We start from the raw sequence: 18,071 nt of genomic DNA, 5'->3' as shown, positions 1-18,071 counted from the left end.
GGCTCCGATGAGTGCATTAGCAATAGGGGAACCTGTGAAGGAATTTCCCATGTGAAGCTGGACTTTTTACGCATGGGACTATTCTGAAAATGACTTAGTCACCTGTTATGACTTTATTGGTTCACACAAAGGCACTAGTCACTTTATTTAAAAGCACGAGTCACTTTACACATTTTTTTTTTTTTGGTGCATGGTTTAAAACATACCGAAAAATAGTGTGTGTTTTCTGATAAACACTGGTCACATTTATGGTTGTATTGTATGTTTTGGCTTTGTAAAAACCATATTACTTGCGAGTCCGGATAGCACATGAATCACTTTGTTTATTATACTACTGCACTCGTCACTTTAATGAAAATAAGAGGATTAAGTTGCTGCCTTATATTATTATTAATTTTGCACTTTTTAGAAAGGAGCCTGTTGGATTAATTTATATAACCTCCAATAGTTTTTTTTTTTCCCTGTGGAAATTCACAGAAGGAGCATCACTGATTTTTTTCAACACGTTAGAAACAATCAAATTTGGGGATTTGCACATTAAAAAAAAAAAAATAAATAAACACACCACAGAGGGCTTTGTTTTTAGAAAGATTTTCTAAAAAGTTTTCTGTTCGTCATACATGTGACGTCATCTGATGCCATCTTGCTTAAGATAACAACCCCAATATAATTTTCTGGATAAGATCTAAATGCAGGCTGAGACTCTAACACAAATACTTAAAAAAAAATCCTTTTCCTTTCGTATAAAAATAAATAATAATATAGATTTTTCCCTGTGGTACTTAAAGTAAGGGTATGTAATACCTTGGGATAGGCCATTTTATATGAAGTATTTTTAGCCTAGAATATAGTTTTTCCCACCTTGTAAAGAGTGTTAAACAAAGTTTATCAACCTAAGAAACAGCACCAAGACCTACTATCTTATTCTTCTTGTTTTACATTTACCCCACCTTAGGGTGGTGGCAAGTAGCGGCAGCAGTTTCTGGTTGATCTGGTATTTCAATTCCCACCGCGCAGATCAATCTATATACATTTTTTACACAGCCATTAATGTCTAAACCGCTGGCAACAAAAGGGAGTACACCCTTAAGTGAAATTGCCCAAAATTGGGCCTAAAGTGTCAATATTTTGTGTGGCCACCATTTTCCAGCACTGCCTTAATCCTTCTTAAGCATGGAGTTCACCAGAGCTTCACAGGTTGCCACTGGAGACACCATGGAGCTGCTGGATGTTAGAGACCTTGCGCTCCTCCACCTTCCACTTGAGAATGCCCCACAGATTCTCAATAGGGTTTAGGTCTGGGGACATGCTTACTTTTGCCAGCCCATCATTTTTACCCTCAGCTTCTTTAGCAAGGCAGTGGTCATCTTGGAATACTGCCTGCGGCCCAATCTCTGAAGGTAGAGGCTCATGCTCTGCTTTAGTATGTCACAGTACAGGTTGGCATTCAGGGTTCCCTCAATGAACTGTAGCTTCCCAGTGCCAGCAGCACTCATGCAGCCCCAGACCATGACATCACACCACCATGCAGGACACACTTGTCTTTGTACTCCTCACCTGGTTACCCCTACACACGCTTGACACCATCTGAATTAATAAGGTCATCTTGGTCTCATCAGACCACAGGACATGGTTCCAGTAATCCATGCCCTTAGTCTGCAGCAAACAGACTGTGGGCTTAAAAAAAATAAACAAAATTGGGCTAATGTGAAAGCCGTTATACTAGATACCAAACACGTCATGCTTTAAAATTGTGCATGCTTGTGGAATGGCGACAAACTATGGTACGTAGCCTCCCTGGCGGTATTCCCGAGTCTGGCTCAGGGTAAGATTTCAATACCATAAGCAGTATTCCCAAGCCAGACTCGGGACCGCATCACTGGATCCATGGAGGGGGTGACTTACCTTGTCCCCTGGATCCAGCAAAGTCTCCCTGATGTGATCAGCGATCTGCCGCGTCTCTCTCGATCTGTCCCAGTGCCGGGCTCCATTCCCTGCGAGCATTGCGATGCACGGGGATGGAGTTCGGCGCCAAATTCAAAAAGTAAAAAAAAAAAAAAAAAAAACAAACACAGTATAGATACTGTAATCTAAGATTATAGTATACTGTATCAAATAATTACACATCACCTTTGTCCCTAGTGGTCTGTCCAGTGTCCTGCATGCAGTTTTATATTATAAATACTGTTCTTTATGCCAGGAAACTGGAGCTTGTTCATAGCAACCAAAAAATGTCAGTTTACATCAAAAGTGGTTTTAGACCAGCTAGAAAACAGCGATAATAAATTAGAATCACTCGCAGAATTGAGCGAGTGATTTGTGGGGAAATTCGTCATCAAAACACTAAAAGTAATGACAGCGACAATTCTGCAACTCAGCACATTTCAGTGTTTTTGATTTTATTACATTGAATAATTATTATATTGTTTGTTATAATTTATGATTTCATATTTCAAATTTTATCATACCCGGGATGTCTATTAGACTCTTGTTTGGATGGATTTAAGTGAATTATTTCTAAGAATTACAGGCCTACAATATAAAAAACGCCAAAAATCCATGCAAAATAACGGTAACGTTTTCAGCACCTAAAATCTGAACTAATCATACCGCCAGGGAGGTTAAAAATCTCCATAGGAGACACTTTACTTTTTTTTTTTTTTTTTTTTTTTTTTTTTTTTTACAGGTTACCCGTTTAGAGTTAGAGGTCTTGTGCTAGAATTATTGATCTCACATGTGTAGTTTGAACACTGTTTACATATTGGAGCGTGACTTACATATTCATTCACTTCTGCACGAAGCAGAGAGGGACCGGTCGCTTTACTTTTTTTAATCACTTTTATTCCCAGTACAAGGAATGTAAACGCCCCTTGTAATAGACATAAGCATGACAGGTCCTCTATTTTGCAAGATCTGGGGTTAAAAAGACCTCACATTTATACTGGCCCTTTAAGGCTGTTAGGTGGAAGTGATGGCAGATGTTGCTCCGGTCCTTCCTTCCAAGGGGATAGAGTCAAGTGGGGGCCATCTTGCCCATCACTCCAGGGAATCAAATATTTTCCCTCTCCCACTGCCTATAAAAAGGGATCCTGTGGCGAATCTGCTGCAGGGACCACTTTTAATTGGATGCCTAATCAGCAACTGTGAAAAATTAAAAACCTGGGGTTATGGCAAAAAAAGATACACAACACACACACACACACACACACACACACACACACACACACACACACACACACGGCGGTCCAGGAGAGGTTCATTTACTCTAGCTTGGAGTTGTCCAATAGGGAAAGGCGAGGACTGAGCTAACCCATTGCATGCTGATGTGGCGAAGAACAGCAAAATTGTCTCTGAAAACAGTGTTCCATTATTGTATCTATATAAAGAATTATCCTCCAGTGAGGATTAAAAATAAAATAACCCACCCCCCCCCCCCCCCCCCAAACACACATTGTATACAAAGCATCTTCCCAAAGGAACATTACAGGGCAAGTTCCAGTCACAGATCAGTCCTGCATTGTATCCCTCCATGGGTGCAATGTATGTGGTGCACGCAGGCTCTGGAGAAGGGAGCACCACTGTTCCCTCACAAATTGCACAAGAATGAGGTAACGTTTTCCTGTCTTTACCACAGCTGCTTAAAGACCCATCCAGCATGTATGGAGAGCTGAGATGGAATTTGAACCCACACCCCGAGCTATCCCACCAGGCCACAGCCAAACACATGCATCAAAAAATTCCCCACTATGCAGCAGGCCCCTTCTATACATGTGGGATAGGGAATGCCCCCACCACCCATGAGCAGCTGTTGATTTTTGACAGCTTCCATGTTATAGCTTGGTTGAGTTCAAATCATGTCCTAGCATACCTGAGCTCATGGGAAAGATTGGCGCCGATATAATAATCAGATGTGTTGCATTGTTGTAAAGGGGTTGAATGCAGGGAAAACTAAAGTTAAATCAAACACCCCCCCATAGCATGTACCCCTAAAGTGTAGTAAATTATCCAGCACCTCCAGATCACTTTCTTTGTGATGTAGCAGTGCTGATTGGACCAGTTAGTCAATTGGGGGAGGGGGCAATAGCGAATCAGAGGTGACACAGAAAGCAGAGTTTCCCAGATGGACTTTATTGAAGCAAATACATTCAAAGCTCCCTCCTCCCATGCCTGTACCCTGAGACGGGGAGATGGGAGAGTTCAGACCGAGGTCACATGATCTTTAAAAAGGTGGAGAAAATGGTTTTCTATGAACAGCGGACACCTGCCATCTCATCAAATCTGGCTTCATCTTCCAGAGCTACAATGTAAATCTCACACAGGGAACACAGGGGTCAGTAACAGTTCTAGGGGGGATGAAAAGTGCTAATTATGAGGGTGTAAAGTTCTCTGCACCCCAGACAGGACAACAGGGAAAAGTGCTTTGGATGAAGGCTCCTTCCTCTTTATTTGGTGACCTGGTGGATGGCGTGTGCCAAATAACCGACATTTCCTGAAGTGACACCAGCTACAGAGATGCGGCCGTCCTTTGTCATGTAGATGGAAAATTCTTTCATCAGACGCTCCACCTGGCGAGAGAAGATCACATAAAAAGGGAACTAAGAATTGTGCACTGGTTGCTATGGATACTGTGACAAACCCAACCAGGACAGGGGCATTTGAAGGAGGACTGCAGGGTGGCCTCTTGCCTACTATGGGCCTTGCTCTTGAGAAGGGCTTTTTTTGGGAGGCATGTGCATGGGGGATCCTTGGATTGGTCTTGCTTCAGATTTAGGTCCTCGTCTCCCCAAAAAAAAAAAAAACACAGACCCTGGAAATCTAGGACCTGGATACAGATTTGGGGCCTTTGTGACCAAACCAGCAATGACTGCTTTAGACATATTTAGAGCAGATGTTAATATGAATTGCGCAAACAACCTGATGCTGCTGGGGGGGGGTCTCCAGCTATAATTTGTTTACCAAGGCATCATTTGGCCCTTTGCCTGCATTTATCTGGCCCTTGGGGCACTATTCCTCCCACTGATACCAAACGCTATTCTGCCACCTGACACAGACAATGGAGCACCATTTCTCCCACCACTAATGAGGCACTAGTCCTCCCCCCAAATACCAGGAACATTTCCCAGTCCAGCCCTCCTAAAGTCTGAAAGACAATGAACCAGCCCTCTGCTTAGAATGTTTGGAGACCCCTGCTTTAGTGATTTTAGAAGCCCTATGTCTTCTTACTGGGGAGCTGGTGCCGAACAGTCTGGATGGGTACCAAGTCACCTAGGCTTGTTTAGGTGACTATATAGCTTACGGTTTAATTACCGTTTATGTTGACTGTTCCTTAGCCATATTATCTTATTTGCATTACATAGTCAAGCGCTTGTCTGGTATGTATGCGTGCATGCATGCATATACACACACACACACACACACGCTGTGGGCGTTTACAATAAAGCAAGTTTCAATTTGCAACCAAGCTAGTGTCTAGTTCTTTAGGTGCTCATCTATAATACCTAGGTCCTGGTTCCAGACTGGAGGAAGCTGCATCTTGGCAGAAGCATCCAAGCTGGGTGCTAGGCATTCCATCACAGATACAATGACACCATTTATCAATCTATTGTTTCTGGCAATGTAAAGAGGTGTGACACCAACAGAGGCAGTGAGTACACAACTTTCCCTCTACTGTACACAAAGTATGGAGCTCATTTCAATAATCCTAACACAAATATGTACAGCCAGGGTCAGAGGTGCATTGCCCTAGTAGACTGGGGTGCCATTGAATGACACTACAATGCATTCATGGACCTCAATACGCAGACCTGAATGGGCCCTGAAATGAGCCAAGTTCAATTTAGATCAGCCCAGATACCCTACCAGTTCCTGCAGTTGTACACGTTGCCATAGGTTGATTGAACCAGCATTGTGACAGGAAAACTGGCCCATACAGAAGTAGCGAATCTGTAAGCAAGCGCCATCACGTTAGCTGTTCTGATTGGCTGCCACAATTTACACAGCCTTCATAATAGTCTGAAAGTTCACCTATTAGTGGTGCTGTGGTTGATGGGCGTGTTGGCCTGTCAAAATACTCCACATAAATATCAGTGGACCCACCAACAGGTTCCCTTTACCGATGCCCACAGTACCACCTACAGGTTCTCTTACTGACAGCAATGTTCCACCTATCCAAAAAACTAGCGGGTGGGACAAATTTCACCAATCAGAATCCAGAGGCGCCGGCAGCTCACCTGCTCTGGGCGCAGGCCGGTGAAGCAGAACATGCCAATCTGGTCACTAATGTGCTGCCAGCTGTGAATGGAGCCCTCCTTCTTCAGGTTGGACACCAGTTGCTCTCTCATGCTGATGATGCGATTAGCCATGCCCTTTACCTCCAGCAGCCTGTAGGAAAAAAATAAAATGCGTTGGTGTAAATGTATTCACAGGACAGAGACAAAGGAAAGGAGGGTGATGGGTCCAACGTACCACTCGCTGCGCAGCTCTGGCTGATTCAAGATTGCGGCTGCTATTCTTGCCCCATTCAGAGGAGGGTTGGAGTACATGGGACGAATCAAGATCTTCAGCTGAGACTCCACTCTTTTCGCTTCATCGGCATCGCTGCACACCACAGTGAAAGCACCAACACGTTCACCTGGAGGGAGGGAGGTAGCCTAGAATCAGCAGTTTCCACTTACGCAGAGCATGCAGCTAGTGCCAGCTTGTCAAATATATTCTACAGCACCCAGAAGTCCTGACTCCACCCAGATGCCTACTATGGAGTCAGAACCAATTTCTTGGCAAACACGAGCAGTTTCTGTTTCAGATTGATTTACAATACTTGCCATGTAGCAAATTCATATTACTCACCGTAAAGCCCCATGTTTTTGGCATATGACTGGGACAACACCACATTAAGACCCTCCTGGATGAAATGGCGCACGGCCCAAGCATCCCTGTCTATGTCTCCACTGGCAAAGCCTTGGTAAGCCATATCGAAGAACGGGAAGAGGCGGCGGCTCTGGAACATGAACAAAATAAAAACTTTCCTTCCTCAGAATAAAGTGTTAGTGAACCACCCAACTACCCCACAACCAACTACTCAATTTACCCCCTACGCATATCGAACCTGCAGCCTCCTTATGTCACACACAAAAAACAATTTACCCCACAAACCCTACCCCTTCTAATATACACACACCCCCTAGTCTACCCAGCAGACTTCTCATGTCACCCTCTTAGTGTACTCTACAAACTCATCCCCAACCCCAACTGCCAACTCCTTGCATCCCAGCTCCCCAATAAGGAAGGCTCGGAAGCTGCCTGCAGTGTCCATCAGTGGACAAGAAGCAAGCAGAACATAGTGATCAGGGTAGAAGAAAAATACCTTGACGATGGCAGCAATCTCCTTCCACTGCTCCTTGCGAGGATCCACTCCGGTGGGGTTGTGAGCACAAGCATGGAACAGGATGATGCTCTGTTCTGGGATTTTCTGTCAGAGACAAAATAAAAGTCTCCTGAAACCATAACTACAAAGTGCAGAATGGGATGGCAGGGAAAATTATGAGGAGTGAGGGTTGGGTATAGGGGGATGGACAGAGCACACAAGTGCCAGCGTGCAGAATGGGATTCAACTTACCGAGATATCAGCCAAAGCACCAGCAACGTCAAACCCACAGGTCTTTGGATCATAATAGCCATAACCTTTGACCTCCAGCCCAGCATCCCGGAAGATGGGAGTGTGGTTACCCCAGGACGGTTTGGGCAGATACACATCACGGCTGAACTTGTAGAATCTTTGCTGTGAAAGAAAATCTAGAAATTAGTTTGACTGGACTGAATATTGCAGTAATGACACTGAAGAGATATTCCAGGCCAATGTATCAGTTGATCAGAGATGTGTCCAGTCCCATGATACATCGGGGGGGGGGGGGGGGGGTCCTCTTCATGTGGACAGTGCCATCAGAGTGCCTCCTTGTTTCCTTCACATTGATGAGCAAGACATTCCACAGGAAAGTCTTCACTCCCATCTCCTGACCCATCTGAACTGCGTACAGCCTACGCTCTTGTGCCCTGAATAGCGATGCATGCAATACAACACTCTAGGAGCTGCAGATATGATTTGTTACTTCTACTAGGCCTGCGCTCATTTCCAGGGCAGAGGATTCATTCCCCACTCAAGACTCGTTTAGTGAGGAGTACCAATTATACCTTTAAGATGTATTCTATACATTTCACTAAAAACTTCCTTTGTTTGCCTACTAGAGTTGTATACTCCTTTAACAACCACTTTGTGGCAGATGTATTGGTATGTGGAACCAGCGCTGTCTCAAATAATGTTCAATCTTCTATACAACTTAGTATGATTCTATAATCTAATCACAGAAATCATTATGCATGCATAGTCTGTATAGCTTTCCAAAAACAAAAATGATATTTGTAATAAATGAAGAAAATTTGAAAGTGCAATCGGTGCTTTGCGCAAAACAATCCTTGTTATAAAAGAAGTTCTTTAAAATGTGGCCGATGACAAGCTTCAAATATTGATGTCAATAAAGTGCCAAGCCATGCTCCCCTCCTATGTGCCCTCACTCAACAGCTCCTAATAATTAATCGCTTGTATAAAAGGATATGTTCTCTGAGCAATAGTTTTATCTCTTCTCTCATAGTATTCCAGCATGTGGATGAAAGCTCCTCACATGGATATAGGGAAATAGAACCAGAGGGATTCCATAGCATAATTCTGTTTTTTCATTGGTTTATATTATATTAATATACACACTTACAATAATCTCTTCTTGTATGTGGCCATGTGGAATGACCGCTCTAGAACTCACCACAATCTGCGCTCCTAAGAGCAAATGTGACGCAACGGGCCGAGTTCCCACTACACTCCAGTCCTTTAACTGATATTGATGCATGAGACACTTGACATTTGACCCTAGCACTTGGACACCCTCATCCCAGGGCTCTGTCCAGTTACTAATCACTTTGATTACACAGGAATTTGGTAATCACAACGGACATTTGTGCATTTGTCCTCAAAGTCTGAGTGAAACGAGGATCCACCTGGTACCTAGCACACCATCATAGGACCATCAGCATTCTGCTTAGCTGCCTGTGAGCTTTGTGCATTCTCCTCTAGCTGGACCCTCCAAGGGGTTTACACAGGAGTACCACCTAGGAAGTCCCCCTTTTTTGATAGTTATATGGCCAGTGGCAGTACCACGTTTGTCAGTACACTTGCCATCCAGACAATTGTTTATGTTTTGGGTTTTATATGTTTGCGTGCTATGCACTAGTGGTTCTGCACGTTTCCCTACCCTTGACCCGTTTTAGGCGATCATATTGTTGATACATTTTACATCCTTTTTTGAATACAAGCGGTCAACACTGTCACTTGTTTAGCCCACTTGTTCCCCTGTCCTAGGAGGAAGAGTAATTTCCCCCACATGGGCGGGGAGCAAGGCTTGGCACTTTGACACCAATATTCGAAGATTGTCAACCACATTTTAAAGAACTTATGGTTTAAAGAACTTCTCTTTTATACCAAGGATTGTTTTGCACAAAGCACTTTAAAGATAAAATTTTCTTCATTCATTATTACAAACACAAACCTTTTTCAAATCAACAGCAGTCTTTCCAATTTTATTACTTAGGCTTCACGTACACTGCTGCTGGTAAATGGACATTTAGGTCATCTTATCTGTCCATGTACACAGGAGTTTAGAGGCATTTTATTTTTTATTTCCCCCCCCCCCCCAAAAAAGGATTTGGATAAAAAAAAAAAAAGATTCTATTTTTTTCCCTAAACACAACGCATTTGCTTTGCATTTAAACATGGGCTGCTATGTCAGTTAAATCGTTCAGGAGAGGTTGTAAAAATGTCCTATGTACATGAAGCCCTAATCACAAAAACACATTGTAGCACGAGGATTACTTTATTTAAAAATACCAAAATTACTTTGTCGGCCCCCCCATAGTCCCCATAATCATGGTCATCTCACTCACCAGGAAGTTGGCTCCGATCCGCAGAGAACCGGTCCCAGAGATGGTCTGCACTGTGATATACTGGAGAGAGAGAGAGAAGAGCACAAAGTCACTTTCAGACACACACCTAATAACTGTGCGCTTAGGCTACCATGGAAGCTCCGGGATCCCCAGACTTGGGATTGGCTTGAGGGTGGAGAACCAACAGTTGGCTGCTTCCAGCAGAGCCTTCTCATATTAGGTGTTTTTTTTTTTCAAATAAATCCAGTTTCCTTCACACACATTGGAGGGGAAGTGATGTCTGGCCTGATCTATGCTGCTATTAATTATGGAGGCTCACAGGAGGATCTTTTCTGCTCATTAGTCTAGAAGTGGTGCCCCCTGGTGTAGAGAAACAGTATTTGTGTGACCAGAATCTCTGAACACAGGACATCCATGATATCCGTGCTTAGTTCAGAAAATACTTTACTTGGTTTTCTACACCATGTCTACCGCAGGTGATCGGCCCACCATTGTCAGTAGATGCCTCCTTCCCCCAGCTATGTACAGGTGTGGACATTCTTGACAGGCCCAGCCACTTTGACTATGTACAGTTGTGAGCTGCTCACCATTCTCAGTAGACACCCACCATCTCCCCATCTGAGTATGACCGATGCCCACATACAGATTAGCAGAGTCAAGTGGGCAATAAACCTTGTGGCATCAAACTGCAAGAAAGCCATCCAGAACTCAGGAATTGTCAACACCGGAATCACTGTTGAGATGAGCTCCCCAATGGCTGCCCTCATATTCATTCCTGTGCAAGCTCCCTTTAAGCAATGGTCTCTGCCAGGGAAGAGGGATCAGGGAAAATTACCGCTAATACAGACTCACAGTCCATGTCCTGAAATAAGCCACAATCAGCACTGTCCCAGTATATGGGAAGACATATTTTATCAATCTAAGACTTACCCGGCCACACTGAACCACCTCCGCGTTGTCCCCAAGTGCCAGCTGAGCCGATGCCCGGGCAAAGTCAGCCAGTCCTCCAATAGGCAGATACTCTTTGTCCAGATGTTTGGCTGCCAGCTGAGCCTCCGCCTGAGAGAGAGAGATGTAAATCAGCGCAACATTAGTGATGGCAATAGAGAGAACTGCTAGGAACACCGGAGCAGCAGGGAATTGGGCCTATCAGTGCCAAAATAACTGTAGATCATAAGGCTTACCAGAGATTACCAGTACCCCAAAATATATCATGAGGCCTACCAGAGAGCACCAGTACCCAAATGATAGCTTTGGTCCTACTAGAGCCCAAAATTATACCCATAAGGTCTACAGGAGATGAACAGTAACCCAAATTATACCAAATCAGGGAAACCGGAAACTACCAGTGCCCAAACTATAGCATAGGGTAGACCAGAGTGTACCAGTACCCAATTATACCATAAGGCCTACAGAAGACTACCAGTGCCCAAATGTAACCAAATTATAACATTGCGTATACCAAAAAAAAAAAAAAAAAAAAAAAAAGATTACCAGCACCCAAATTTTACTGTCGAACAGCAGCCAAAAAGAGGACTACCACAGAACTGGCACAGGATTGGGCCTCCCAGATAGCTCCACTACCCATACTATATTATTGGGCCCAAGGGAGACTGCCAGTGCCAAAATTATAGCAGTGAGCACCAGTCACAATCTCGCCGACTACCAAACACATACTGATCTAGGTAAACCAAGAATTACTCTTCATGGAACGCTGTGCAGAGGGTTGGGTTTGTGCCCATAATTCTCCGACTTTGGTGAAATTGTCACCAGTAGAGGAAATCTCTTTAATGAAGCTCCAGACAGTAAAAACCTGATAGAGGGTTCTAGCCTGTCTCTGCTTTTCAAATCTGTGGCTGAACATACATTAACATGGAGTCTACACTACACTGTAAATATACACCATGTCTCCTAGCACTACGCTTAACCATACACTGTCCCTCAGCACCATGCTATACACAATACTCTTTCAGTGCTGTGCTATATTGGCAGTATGACACCTACAGCACACCTTAGTTTGGAGAAGGGCAAGTTCTAGCTCCATGTATGACGCTGGATTTGCACCATTCTCTGTATTTGTTCTGCATCTTTGATTCAGAGATCAAAACAGATTTCCTGGCACACACACGGCAGGTACAGAGTGCAGCACAGTGATCAATGCCCACACCGTTATCAGCTACGTCTGCCCCATAGAAGGATTAGAGTTTAAACACTCCTCCAGGGTTATGAAGGGACAGCGGGCCCCTGGGTCACAGGTGATTGTGCCATGCGTTTATCACATGCCAGAGGAGTGATTGGTGGCAGCTGACACAGACAGGAGTAAGGAGAGAACATAGACTCTGGAAGAATTCCAGCAATGTCTACAGATGGTGAAGAGTCTCACATAGAGGACACCAAAAATGAATGTTGTAACCCCCAGCAATAAGAGTTCACCTCCCATCTGTGCTGTATGCATAACCTTGAATAGTGAAGTCTGGTCACTATGGGTTACCACAACTAGCCACATCATTCCCTTAACATAAAAACTGTGAAATTTAAGACAGGTCGTGCCCTGACGGAAGTGTGGATAATTAAATAATGGCGTATGGTGTACGATATCACTATAAAACAACGTGACTCAAATTTTCCTGACATACAAGTCCCAACATGACCACAGATTTGTGTGAATCTCCAACAAACCAAATGTAATGCATCATGTGATTGTCTACCCAGAAAACCGAGGAGAGCGACGTTTAAGGTGTGCAACAGAGCAGTTATGAAACACCGGGCAAACGTTCTAAATTCTGGATGGAGCAAGGGGGGCAAAAGACTCCCACAGGTTTTACTGCAGTCCCTGCTCCCCATTAGGTAGATATCCCTTCATTTTATTTGTCTGATGTTCCCCCTTATCTCTGCCTGCCTCAAACTTAACCAGGAAAATAGGAGGCCCAATTCTGGGTGAGCCAGCATGATGCCAAGTTCCTAATTTGTCTATGAATGGACCACATATACACCGCAGACTGGTCCGGTCCTACAGTGTGTGAGCAGATTACGGTGCTCCAGACATTCTGGAAATACCAAACTCCCCACGGATTAGCCCTCCAGTGATGGTATATACCTAATTCCCTATAGATTATACAGCCCCCTGCCCCCCCCCCCCCCCCCTTTACACCCAGGAATACCTGGTTCAGTCCAATGATTCCCTCAATAGCAAATACAGCCCAATGATCCCGATCCCCTTCCTCACCTTCCGCACACTACTCAGGACAAAGGGCTTGCCGTTGTCATCTCGGTATGCTCCGACTCCCAGATTCATCTTCTTGGGGTTGGTGTCCTTCTTGAAAGCTTCAGTCACCCCCAGGATGGCATCAGGGGGGCCCATCTCCACATGAGACCACCATGAGCTGCCAGGAGAACATTACAGATAATGGTCCTCAGAGGCTTTCTAGCACCATTCCATCATTTCTGCAGCATCAATGCCCTAAACCGCCTCCCCGAAAACATGGGGCAGCAGATCAATAGATTATTAGATGGCACTGGGGATAATGACAGGTTGGACACACACACACACACACACACACACACACACACACACACACACACACACACACAGGGTCAGTGCAGATGGTGGACGACAGCCAATGTAATACAGACTGATTTACTAACCATGCAGTAACCCATGGCAACCAGATTACACTGCCAGCACAGATTACAGCGTAATGTGAGTACAATACTACAAGATTACCCCCAAGAAGAACTGATCACAGAACTTGGTGAGGATGTGCCGGGGGGAAAAAGGTCAGGGACGGACAAGGTGTTCTATAAATAGCAACTGGCAGTTAACTGAGCCCAAAATACCCCACAGAGGGTAAAGGGGTTCACAGACATTTCAGGAAACACTGCAGGAAATAAGGAGAGGTGGGGGGGGGGGGGGGGTTTGGTGACACTGAAAAACGTTCTCTTCTACAAAGGCTTTGCGGAGTCTGTATGATACTAACATTAAGTAGAACTCCACTGACAGCTCACACACAGAATTAAATCCATTATAGCAGAACAATATTTTTGGGGGGGGGGGGGGAGCAAGGTTGCATAGCAGACAGGGAGCACAGTTAAGGGGGGGGGGTAATTTAACTGGGAATATGAGAGTGCAGCACAGAAGTTACACCCCCCCCCGGATTTCTGGCTGGACCAATTGAATTATTAAGCAGATGAAACAATTCTGATGGAGTATTCCAACAGACCACAAGGAGGTAATAAGATTGCAGGGTGTACACCCCGGGCAGCCATGCTTGTGAAGTCCATGTTGGGTGATGGCACATAATGGGGTTGAATTACTAAAACTGGAGTGTGCAAGATCTAGTTCAGCTGTGCATGGTAGCCAAACAGCTGCTAACTTCAGCTTGTCGAATTAACCCTAGGTTCACATTGCTGAGGGTGAGAAATCGTACGATTTCAGCTCAAATTGCATGATTGCAAACCAGCAACGCAGTCCGACTTTGGGGGCAAATTAACAGACATCTGTGCGGGTTCCTACACAGATGTCTATTCAAATTGCCCCCCCCACGAAGTCGCTAAAAAGTAGCACAGGAAATACTTTTGGGAATTGGTGAAAATCCAGCGTCGCACCGATTCGGACGGTGCCATCTCCAGCAATAGCTACCGATTTGATATGTCAAATCGCATGCCAAATTGGCCCGATGTGATTGTGGGTTAAAGCAGAGTTGCACTCAAAAGTGGAAGCCCCACTTGTTCACACCCCCCCCCCCCCCACTGCCTTATTAGACACAAAACCAGGTACCCCTCCCACGTAAGATCACCACACGATGATTCAGGCAATCTATAGAATTTCTGGGCCCATCTCCTCTTTCTCTCTCCCCCCCCCCCCCCCTTCTGGGAGACAGGTCACAGAAGACAGCAGGACCATTCAGAAAGTGCAGTGCGACTCACGCATGCGCAGTAGAAAACAGGCTGTGAAGCTGCAAACCTTCACTTCCCGTTTCCCTTAGTAAGGACGCCGGCACCTGCACCCAGAGCCAAGGGATGAATCTGTTAGGGATGCAAACATTGAAGGATACCTGGACAGGCAAGTGTCTGTATATTAAAGTGGATGTAAACCCACTCCCATCCTTCCTAAACTACTGCAATATTGGTTATCTAAAAGGATATACATATCTCCTGCATGTATACTTATCTGTCAAATTTCTCTCCTCTGTTTGCTCTGAGACCCGAAATGTTGCAGATTTTGCGGGTGGGTTTGTTTTCCAGGGCTCGGTGGGTGGAGTCGTGATGTCAGTAGACTCCCCGCCCACCGCTACACTCCCCTTAACATGCATTTTCTCCTGTGCATTTCTTACACTGAACTTCTGCTATGATCAGTGACATCCAGTCAAAACCCAGAAAAGTCCCCACATGACTTACCAAATCATGCTGAGGTGTGGAACAGCCAATCTTTGCAGAGCAGCAGAAGAAAGGAGTGGGTGGGAATTAAAAATAATGGATGTCTCTTAGGCTAGTGTACGAGATATGCAAATCACCTGTCACTCACAGCAAGGGGGAGGATCTGACAAAGTTTTTCTCTGTTTGTCAAGATTTATCTCACTGAACAATAAAAGAGGATTGCTCAGAGCTGGATTAACTCTTTGTGGCAAGACTGGGCTCAAATGATAGGAAATCTTATACTCTACATTATGACCAAAAAAAAAAAATGGGGTTTACATCCACTTTATAAGTCAGCAGCTACAAAATTTGTGCTTTAAGGTTTGACAAAAAACCTGGAAGCGGATTAGTTTCTATGCAGAGCTGCACCAGATTTAGTAAATCCCCCCAGTGCGTTTAGTGATCCCAGGACAGGTGAAGTGTTACATTGTAGCTTCTCTTACTACTGAGATAATATTAGATACATTTTATATGCAAGTCGCATGACTGGTGGGGGGGTGTGTATCAGATGAGAACGTGCTCTGAGTACTTGAAGTACCCAGTACAATGTACACACACAGGAAGAACAGAGGGACCTGCAGTAATGAAGTGTGGGGCGGTGATGATTACACGCAGATCACATATTGGGCCCCAGGCCAGTCCACCCCCCTTCCCTATCCTCATCTGACTCCATGTCGGGATTTTACTGTCACAGGACCTTCAGCACCGCAAGGATTAACCCCTTCAGAACAGTGTGATCCCATGTAATCCCCCCCCCTCCCAGGTTCCCCTACACAGTGCTGGTGGTGTTCTGTACAAGGTGACAAATTTATATTATATACGTCTCTCCTCCCCTCAAGAGACCTACATACATGTGACACGTTTCACCCACCGACAGCTCAGACCCCCCCCCCCCCCCCCAAACTGAGCACAGACCCCTCCCTGACCTTCAATCGTCCTTGTGCCTCATGCAGAGTACAGGTGGTCAGTGGGGGGGGGGGGGGGGGGTAGAGGTCACCCCGACCTTATCACTGCCAGTACACTGGGGGTTAATGTGTGTACAGCACAGGCCACGTGCCAGACTACATGGGACTACAACTCCCAGCATTCCCTGCACTGATCACCAGAGAGAGAGAGGGGGGGGGGGGGGGAGAGACTTCTCTCTGATGTGCAAAGAATGCTGGGAGATGTAGTCCCCCCCCCTGCTTCTCTCTGGTGAGGGTGTATGAAAAACAGGATTGGAGTATATGGGGCTCCTGTGCATGTGTGAGGGAGCAAAAAACCACAGCTTCTCTCTGGTGAGCAGTGCAGGGAATGCTGGGAGTTGTAGTCCCCCCCCCCCCTACACAGCTCACTAGAGAAGCCACAGGGAGGACTACAACTCCCAGAATCCCCTGCACTGCTCACATGGAGGGGGGGGTCCCCCGCAACTGCACACATGTACATGGGGCCCCATATCTCTCACATACATGTACAAGGGGCCCCATATCACACTCACACACTCACTCACTCACGGCCCCATATCCCACCCTTATCCCACCTTACACGGACATGGGCCCCCAAAACACCCAGGAGCCCCGCAGACAGCCAGACCTACCTGGCTCTGGCCCCGAGGGCCCCCAGGCTGGGCCGGAAACGAAGAGATGTCTGCAGAGCCATGACTGAAGAGAGAGAGCACCGAGACTGTCTGGAGATACAGGGTCACCTGACTCCGCCCACCCAATCACACACCCCCGGCCTGACTCCGCCCCTTACCAACCAGCGCCCCCCGCCGACCCGGAGGAGAAACTGCACCGACCAGAGAAACTATATTAATTATCATCATCAATATTATTATTACTAGTATTATTATTATTATTATTATTATTATTATTATCATCAGCACTGCACCGCCAGGAGGACCCGTGTATTACCTATAATAATCATTATTATATTATTTTTATTATTTTATCACTGAACTACCAGGTAGTCCTGTAATATTATCATCATCTTCATCCTCATTATAATTATTATAGAACCTATAATATCATCATCATCCTCATGATTATTATATTATCACTACCCCCTTCATCATCACATCATCTTCATTAACATCATTATTATTATCACCGCACCACCGAGAGATCCTGTATTATAATTATTATCCATTATCTTATCATCATTCTCCTCATCCTCTTCATTACACTCCTCATCATCATCCTCCTCATCATCATTACACTCCTCATCATCATCCTCCTCATCATCATTACACTCCTCATCATCATCCTCCTCATCATCATTACGCTCCTCATCATCATCCTCCTCATCATCATTACACTCCTCATCATCATTACACTCCTCATCATCATCCTCGTGATTACACTCCTCATCATCATCATTACACTCCTAATCATCATCCTCATCATTACACTCCTAATCATCATCATCATCCTCCTCATCATCATTACACTCATCATCCTCCTCATCATCATTACACTCCTCATCATCATCATTACACTCCTAATCATCATCCTCATCATTACACTCATCAACATCATCCTCACCAACATCAACCTCCTTCTCATCATCATCATTACACTCCTCATTAACATCATCGCACTCATCATCATCCTCACCAACATCCCTCTCATCATAATTCTCATCATCCTCGTTCTTCTCATCATCATGCTCCCTGTGATTGGAGCAGAGAT

General features: G+C 45.1%; 1 protein-coding gene across 1 annotated transcript; it reads right to left on the bottom strand.

Annotated features, from left to right (window-relative positions):
- Positions 1–4,107: 4,107 nt before the first annotated feature.
- On the bottom strand, positions 4,108–17,128 carry GOT2 (glutamic-oxaloacetic transaminase 2). Its single transcript, XM_077453645.1, has 10 exons — positions 16,979–17,128; positions 13,214–13,370; positions 10,918–11,046; positions 9,988–10,047; positions 7,616–7,777; positions 7,364–7,468; positions 6,847–6,997; positions 6,466–6,631; positions 6,231–6,381; positions 4,108–4,565 (listed from the first exon to the last, which is right to left on the bottom strand). Exons 1-10 carry the CDS (start codon positions 17,038–17,040, stop codon positions 4,443–4,445), a joined length of 1,266 nt encoding a protein of 421 aa, XP_077309771.1. The 5' UTR covers positions 17,041–17,128; the 3' UTR covers positions 4,108–4,442.
- Between the last annotated feature and the right edge of the window lie 943 nt (positions 17,129–18,071).

This window comes from Lithobates pipiens, unplaced genomic scaffold, assembly GCF_037356315.1.
Source record: "Lithobates pipiens isolate NorthernLeopardFrog02 unplaced genomic scaffold, aLitPip1_a1.2 Scaffold_10, whole genome shotgun sequence".
Taxonomy (NCBI): Eukaryota; Metazoa; Chordata; class Amphibia; order Anura; family Ranidae; genus Lithobates; species Lithobates pipiens.
Note: the sequence above shows the minus strand (reverse complement) of the source record. Positions and strands in the feature narration are given on the sequence as shown.